The sequence below is a fragment of the Solanum tuberosum genome, unplaced genomic scaffold (assembly GCF_000226075.1).
Source record: "Solanum tuberosum cultivar DM 1-3 516 R44 unplaced genomic scaffold, SolTub_3.0 scf00099, whole genome shotgun sequence".
Lineage (NCBI taxonomy): Eukaryota > Viridiplantae > Streptophyta > Magnoliopsida > Solanales > Solanaceae > Solanum > Solanum tuberosum.
In genome coordinates this window covers 1456139-1464871 of record NW_006239023.1, presented here as the reverse complement: position 1 = coordinate 1464871, position 8733 = coordinate 1456139, and the positions used below count along the sequence as shown (strand labels likewise).

The window sequence follows — 8733 nt, the reverse complement described above, 5'->3', positions numbered from 1 at the left end:
GGCTATGGATTCCCCCCCCCCCCCACCCCAACCCCCAGGGATTGGTTGAAGTGGTAAAGGTTGACAGACTTGTGACTTAGGGCACAGGTTCGAGCCCAAACCAAGGCTGGTATTTAAGTGGAGAAGAGAAGAGGGGCAGAACCATTACCCAGAGTTTCCAAGGCTGCCGTAGTTCTTAAGGTTGGTTCCAGATGGATTTCCTCAGTCAATTAGAAAAAATGGCTATGGGTTGGACCAATACTTCCATAAAGAGATATGCCCTCTTATCTATTAGTGCACTTACTCATGTCATCATTCTCTGGCAAAGTTTTCTTTGTCGTGAATGTAGCTTTTGTGTTCATCATCTTGTTCCTGGTCGTGAAGGAGGGTTGCTGTTTATTGGATAAAAGTAGAGCGTATGAGAGGACCCGAGAGGCATTGAGAATACCTGACCGAAAGAGATCTGATGAATTGTTTTGCTTTACAATGAAGACTTGGACATTCGTTTATGCATCTTTTCTCTTTCTTTCTCACTATAATTTTACTACTTACAACAACAACAACAACAACATGCCCAGTGAGATCCCACTAGGTGGGGTCTGGGGAGGGTAAATTGTACGCAGACCTTACCACTACCTCGTGGAGGTAGAGAGGCTGTTTACTACTTACCTGTTTCTTTAATGTTATTTAATGGATTAATATTATTTTTTTGATGATGAATTTTCACTTGATTTTTCTATATCCATTTGCTCTTTTTGTCTTTCCTTTTGGTTCCAGTAAGCAGTTATGACTTTGACATTATCAAACTGTCGGTTGGTTGAACATTTTTGCTGCTCAGAGCTTCTTGCACTGGTTACCTCATACAGGAAATAGCATGTTTCTTGAACCTAAATATATTTGGAAGAACGAACTTCAGATATTTGGATTTTGATTGCTTTCCCCATATGCCATGTGTCTCCACTAGTTTTGAATAGTTATATACTGTCCGTTTAGTTTGAGAAAATAACTGGTTTAAAAAAGAATGACCTCTTTCTTTTTTTGGCAACATTTTAATTTCAGTTTTTTGTACATTTGACATGATTTTAATTTAGGACCACAAGATTCAAAAGTCTTCTTTATTTTCTTAAATTCCGTGCCAAGTCAAACTAGGCCATTCTTTTTTAAACGGAGGGAGTATTATATACAAATGTATCCAATCTATTGAAAAGCAAAGAGAAGTGGCCAGTCTCCATGATAGTTATGCAGCAATTCTGTCATGAACTGAGGCTGCCTTTTTGCTCTGTAGTCAAAGCTGAATTTTACTAGTTTCTTATGTATTCCACTCCTAAGAGTTATCTTATGTTTCTTTTTTTATTTTTTCCCATCATTTAATGTTTCATTAACTGCAATATCTACCAGTTTGAGTTTCATCTTGGTAGGAATTAAAGGGTCTGTGCTTGCACGTTAAGGAATTGCCTTATCTAAATGAATGAATTCATCTTCTGTTCATGTGATGTTTGTATTTGAACTTATTTTCCCAACTGCTCATAAATTTCAAAAAAAAGAAAAGAAAGAAGGCTTAACGTTATTCTTACTATATGTTAACCATCACTGCTCTTGTATATTTAGTATCTGAAAATTCTAATATGTTGGTGGACTTCATTAGATATAATTGTGTTAAGGCATAAAAGTATTGCTGTTCAAATGTCACAAAGAAGGTCTTCATCGTACTCCGTTGTGGTCTTCTTTGAGCAACAATTATCTGCTCATTTATCTCTATTTGCTTTGCATACATCTGAAATATCATAACCTTGTCTGTTAACTCGTTACAGTTGTGAGGCTCATGGGGCGTGCTGCTTCACACATTACTCTAGAGTGTGCTCTGCAAACTCATCCAAACGTTACTTTGATTGGAGAAGAGGTATCTTTCTTAATTTAACACTCTTCTGCACCAAAAATCTTTTGAGAAAATATAAACCTTTGTTTCTAGTCAAATAAGAAAAATAGATGAGTACTTATCTTGAATAAAAAGGGCATCATTTTATAGAAAATGTTGCTCTACGTTGGAGATTTAATTCTCTTGGTGTGATTTGTAAAGGTTATACACCTTTTGCTTTCAAATATGCTCTCGATCCAAGAGTGTTCAATTAAAGTTCATTGGAAAGAAAAAGATTTGGTTTTTTTGTGGGGGGCGGTTGATTTGTGGTCTACTCTTGTTACTTTAATGCATACAATAAGGGGTCAAAATTTAAAATGCAAGGGGGAAAGGAACCAAGATTATTGAAGGTGCACACAAACGCAGTTAATACTGTGTAATTGCTTTGGCATACGCCATTGAGAAAGTGAAGAAGTATTTGATCACTTATCTGTAGTTATACGATGCTTATATCGCATTCCATTAGTTTAACAAACTTCAAAACCAACTATATCTCAAACGTGTCATATTTTGGCAGGTATTTGCAAAGAAACTGACTCTTAAGAATGTTACGGACTACATTGCTGATGTGGTCTGCAAGCGTGCAGAGTCAGGTTACAATTATGGAGTTATTCTCATTCCTGAAGGACTTATAGATTTCATTCCTGAGGTAAAGCAACGTATAAGCTAACCTAATGTCGTCAATTAAAGTTCTGACCTAAAAATCTTTCTGGTCAAACTATTCTTTTTTCTTATACTGGTAAACCTTTTGAAAGCTGGTTGTATGTGTTCTGACTTTCTAGTGGTGTTTTGCAGGTTCAGCAACTCATTGCGGAACTAAATGAAATATTGGCACATGATGTTGTGGATGAAGCTGGTGTTTGGAAAAAGAAACTTACTCCTCAGTGCCTTGAGCTCTTTGAGTTGTTGCCCCTAGCAATTCAGGAACAACTGCTTCTTGAGAGAGATCCACACGGCAATGTCCAGGTAAATAAATATTGATCATGGTTAAAGTCATTCTACTCTGTGCTACACAATTTGATAACAAGTGGTATTTCTGCAGGTTGCCAAAATCGAAACTGAGAAAATGCTTATTCAAATGGTTGAAACTGAGTTGGATCAGAGGAAGCAGAAGGGTGCATATAATGCTCAATTTAAAGGACAGTCCCACTTTTTTGGGTACTCTTCTTGCACGATCTTTCATTGCTTTAGCTTCATCTTATTCAAAATGAGGTCTTAGCACTAACAATTGGTCTGACTTCACAGTTATGAAGGAAGGTGTGGCTTGCCATCCAATTTTGATTCTACATACTGTTACGCATTGGGGTATGGTGCAGGATCACTGCTTCAAAGTGGGAAGACAGGGTTGATATCATCGGTATGTGCTTCTTCTGCTATAAAATAGTTTAGTTCCAAATTGTTTTATTAGATACATTATTATAATTTCCTAATTAGTCACTATTTGGACCTGTGCGACTCATTTTTGAATATCCTAAAATTTATACATCAGCTATTGTATTGAAGTCACTCATGATTTTCCTTGTGTATCAGGTTGGTAATTTGGCTGCTCCTGTTGAAGAATGGACCGTAGGTGGAACAGCACTCACTGCGTTGATGGACGTAGAGAGGAGACATGGTACAACTACTCGTTCTTCCCTTCATTGATTTTCTACACAATATACACGTCCTTGCTGCATCATTTCATTTTATTCGTACTCTAAATGCATTCAATTCTACAGGCAAGTTCAAGCCAGTGATCAAGAAGGCTATGGTTGAGCTTGAAGGTTAGACTCTCGGATATAATATAACTCCTATTCTTTTCCCTGTGACTTTATTTGTTTCCTTCATTCTCAGAGAAACTGATTATCATACATTTAGTTTCGATGCTAAAATTATCAAAACTGTTTCTTCTTACTGAGAGCAACTACACCCCGTTCATGTGCAACCAAGTAGAAAACTAATTTGGAATGTTTATTCAGGTGCTCCATTCAAGAAATTTGCTTCAAAGAGGGAAGAATGGGCTCTTAACAACCGATACATTAACCCAGGTACGTTGAGTTTGATCTTGGTTTATGAAGAGCATTAGTTAGTGATTATTATCAATAACTCTGCTGTCACCTTATACGACACATGTTTAGGATAAAATGGAGCATTCAATCTCACCATCTCTTGTGGTTTTGTGACTACAGGTCCCATTCAATTTGTTGGTCCAGTGGCAAATAAAGTAAACCACACTTTACTTCTGGAGTTGGGAGTAGATGCTTAGGAGAGGAGATATGAGTTGTTGTGAAATACATTTGTTGTACTATGAGTTTTTCGAGGGAGAACGTAAGCACTTAGCGCTTATGTTTAAGTTTTTTATCGGCTTATGATCTTTGTGAAACTCGAATCTTGCTTTTAACATATGCTTGATTACAAGATATTAGTGTGGCATTTGAATAATATAACCTCTTCTTTTTAATTATGAAGATAAATGAAAAACGAAGTGCCTTTGCATCTTATTACTGGGTTATTGTCAATGGATTTTCCTTTGATGAATCTGGCACCCTTTTGTCAATTTCTTCTTGGACTACAGACTAGAGTCTTTAGCGGCAATAATAAATATGAATATTCGCTAAATGGATGCAACAATATCAACTCAAATTGTCGCTAAATACTTTTTGAGGATATTCTAAAAGAAAAATCTATTGCTATTATATGTTTCTTTGGTTGTATTTTCACATGAAATAGTAATTTTCTTGTTTTGGGCAAAGCATATTTGGCATAAGACTGTGGTGATGAACGTCACATGAATCAGAGTTTAAAAGGGGAAGGAAGGACAGAGAGACAGGTGAATAGTTGTTTGTAGGTATTTTAGACATAAGACTCCAAAAAGGGATGCAACCTTTTTTACCTTTCACCAAAATCCATGAAAAAAGGTTCATACTTTACATCAGAATTTCCACGTGCTCTACACATATATGGTCTCTCACTTTCCCGTTAATTTCTCCTTTACTTGCTCTCACTTTTCCGACTTCAAATATTCTCAATTTCAATTAAATATCATTTATACTCTAATCAAGTTGAAAGGATTTACAACAATATGCAATTGTTTATATCAAAATTTAACATATATAAGTGACTTGTAAAAATTGTTGATTCAATATTTCAAGTTGGTAAGAATTACTTATTTCTAATTAGAAGGTTTTCATCTTGAGTGTGCAGGAACATTAGAAGAAATATCATGATTTTGTCAAACTATTGGATACACCATATACCAAATGATTGTAAATTGTAATTCGGTACTGGTATGAAGATTTTCCGACTAATATTCCATCTTCTAGATGTTCTTTATTACCCGCGTGGGTTGTGTTGGATGGTTGGGATGACTTCATCCTAAATTAGAAGTATTTGATTTGAGTTTTATGTATGAAAGAAAATATTGTTGGAGTGCCTAAAATAATATGCAAAATAAAATTAATCAGATTACAATTTGAATATTGGATATCGAGTGGAAACCAAAAAAACAAGATAAAGGAATATTGGTACCAACTGGAAGACTTTAAATGAAACATATAAATTATTTATACTTGTGATCTTAGATCTTCTCAACTTACTTCTTACAACTATTGGCTAGTAGCTAAGCATAATATAAACAAAACATCTTCTCCTAATCCAAGTAAATTAATTATGTGACGTATTATTATTTGAAGAAGTCATATTTCGAATGGAGCAAATGCTACGAGGGTCAATGTCTGTTTTTACATATTTTTTAATAGTACTGGTGTTTTTCTAAGTACTTCCAGAATATGTTGAACTTTGTTTGAAATAAATAAATTTATGTAATTGATGTCTACGTTCACATTAATAATTCCAAGTCACTTTGACTTTCATACTGTTTGATAAGTTTTAAAATATTAAATTTATTTTATTTGAGGATGATATAATAAAATTATCATTTTATTTATTATTTCTTTAAAAATGTGTCAAATCAATATCGGATAAGTAAACATAATCGGAGAGCGTAATTACTACACATTTGAGTACGTACTTACATTTTTAAAAATTGGTAGGTATGAATCACAATCATAACAGCTTAAGAAAGATATGGTTCTCCTCCAACAAACAAAAAAGAGAAGACAATTTCGTTGTTAATTAGGACAACCTGGAACAGCAAGCTAACTATTCCATGGCTAAAACTTTTCTGGGATTAAAAGTTTTAAAATTATACTCGAAAGAAGTAGAGGCAGATTCAAAATTTGAAGTTGGTAGATTCCTATAGTGATATCAATTCTCAAGTTAATAGTATAAAGAAAAGTATTGAATACTCGTAAACTCGGTTTGAAAGTCTTAAAAACATATTTTTATTTGATTAACTGAACTTAAATATACCCCGATCCTACAACATCAGTGAAATACACCTCTACAAGTTTTGAGTTGTTTTCAACACTTCTCTCAACTTTTTATTAAGAGTCTTATATTTCTATAGGAGTTTGAGGCCACTTGTTAAGACCGTTAACGATTTGGGGACAAACCAAATAATTTACGGCAAGTGTATAGGCGTTTGCGTTTTCATTACTTTCTCTCTTTTTATAATAATATTGTGTACAAGTACATATTTATAAGTTTTCAATATATGTATATGTTTATATTTAGTCCTACCCCTCTATTTAATAAATAAATAATATTAAAAAATTATATAGCCAAAAATATGTTTTATACATAATTAATATATATTTTAACTTATTTGGCAAGCGTTTGAAATTATTTTGATCAAGCAATCAAATACTTCAAAAGCCACTTAATACGACTGAGAGTTACTCCATGCGTTCTATTCTATGAGGCGTTATTTTCTCATTATTTATGAAGAATTATACGGTATATTTTTATTTTTAGTATAAATTAGTTTAAAATTTCTTCTTATTCTTAAAAGAATGATATAGTTTTATTTTATAGTTTCATAAATGTCATGTAAGTTGAAGATCATAAATTTACATTGAATATATTAGACCCGGAGGAAGGCTGCACCTACAAAACTAGGATGAATGGCAGCTGATTTTTGGGTCCAATAATTCTTGCAGGTCTTTTTTGGATGTGACACTCAATATTAATTTTTGTCACAATTAATATATTGTTTCTGGTAGAGGGTTGTAATCAGTAATTGTCATGCCTTTACTGCTATGCAAAAATCTGAAAAAGAAAAAAAAATCATTTTTTTTAGTGTTGAATAGAATTAAAATAAAATGAAGAGAGGGAGTTGCTCGGATGGTAAGCACCCCTCACTTTCAACCCAAAGGTTGCGAGTTCGAGTCACCAAGGGAGCAAAAGGGGTGGGGAGCTCCTAGGAGAGGGTAAAAAATAAAAAAATAAAAAAAATAGAATTAAAATACAAATCTTTAGCTTTCGATCATAATTTTTGAAGGTGAAACTTGAAATGTAAAAAATTAAGTATTTAAAGTTGTGTTTGGGGATGTAAAATCCAAAATCAGTCTGAGAAATTTTTTGAAAACTTGAAAATATTCGAAGAATATTATCAAAATCTAATCAAATTTCATGACTAAACTGATATTTGAAAATAAACTTTTAAAAATCACTTTTTTCTTTTGTTGTTACCTAAAAGTTATTATAGTTTGCATGTTCGGACTCTTAATTTGACATTCTAGTGTTCTTTATTCAGTTTAATCATCTAATTAAAGTTGTTAACCACGTAAAATTAACCTTTCTACGTCTCAAATAATGTTTTTTTTACTTTTACCCGAATTAAAATCAAGCAATATTTTTGTTTATAACCTTGTACCTTAGGTAAATGTACTTGAAATATTCGTCTAGGTTAATCATTAGTACAACTTATAGTTTTTGAAATTCAAAAATAACGAATTCAATCCTCTATTCCTCTCTACTTAAATATCATGCTTAATTTGCACGATAATTATTAAGTCGAATTGTTCTTGTAACATAACTCACAAACTATTACCTTTGTCACTTGAACTATGCTCCATTGGTGAAATTAGTCTACAGTATTATATTCAATAAAAAGAAAAGAAAATACAAACAAACTCAGATTTTAATTTAATAATCGAAGTCGTACCCATTTTGCCAAGTATTTATTCCAAAGAATCAAACAAAGTTTATGAATATGAAAAATATAATTTTACTATTTTAAAAAAAAAAATACTACTTGGAAATTTGGGATGTGTACGACCTATATTGCATTATTTGCATCTCTTATTTCTGAAAATTTGGCAGGAATTGCCTCCCATAAAATCCCATCCCCATCTGATGTCTCGTGCGGCATATAATTTATATAACTTTTTCAAGATTCATCAATTACTCCAAACTTTAATAATTATAAACATACAAATATATATTATTTTTTAAACAATTTTTATGAGCTATAAGAGCCTCAACTACCTGCATGATGAGGCCACCATATAGTATAAAGTCAATAATACAAAAGGGTTACATTCACATTTAATTTGAATCATATTTTGTCCGATCTGTGACTTAATTATATTTTAATACTGCAGTTCCCGTATTCGTCACTTTTAGTTTTAAATATGTAAGTATAAATCAACATATCAATATAATTTACTTACTTTATACATGAAAGTACTCACTTTTAGTTTTAAACTAGATAATGTTGCCCGTGCTATGCACGGGCCCAATAATATAAATTGTATATTTTGGGGCTAATAATCGAGTTTTTGAAGCGATTGTTTGCGTGGATAAAGGAATAAGTTTTTTTTATCACAAACCTGTACTTTGTTTGACGCTATTTAAGGCATAATAAGACTACCCACATACAACATTTTTGAAATATTTTATGTTGTCAATTATCATGATTTATAGTATTTTTACGCAATTTTTAAATATAAAAAAAA

The 8733-nt window shown here is 32.6% G+C and overlaps 1 protein-coding gene across 1 annotated transcript in view; it reads left to right on the top strand.

Annotated features, from left to right (window-relative positions):
• PFP-BETA (pyrophosphate-fructose 6-phosphate 1-phosphotransferase beta-subunit) overlaps positions 1-4374 on the top strand; it is a 7696-nt gene extending 3322 nt beyond the window's left edge. Inside the window, 9 exon segments of the mRNA NM_001288395.1 lie at positions 1791-1879; positions 2412-2543; positions 2690-2860; positions 2937-3052; positions 3140-3251; positions 3425-3509; positions 3613-3657; positions 3853-3921; positions 4063-4374. Coding sequence (NP_001275324.1) covers positions 1791-1879; positions 2412-2543; positions 2690-2860; positions 2937-3052; positions 3140-3251; positions 3425-3509; positions 3613-3657; positions 3853-3921; positions 4063-4139 — 896 coding nt within the window. The 3' untranslated portion in view covers positions 4140-4374.
• Positions 4375-8733: the final 4359 nt, after the last annotated feature.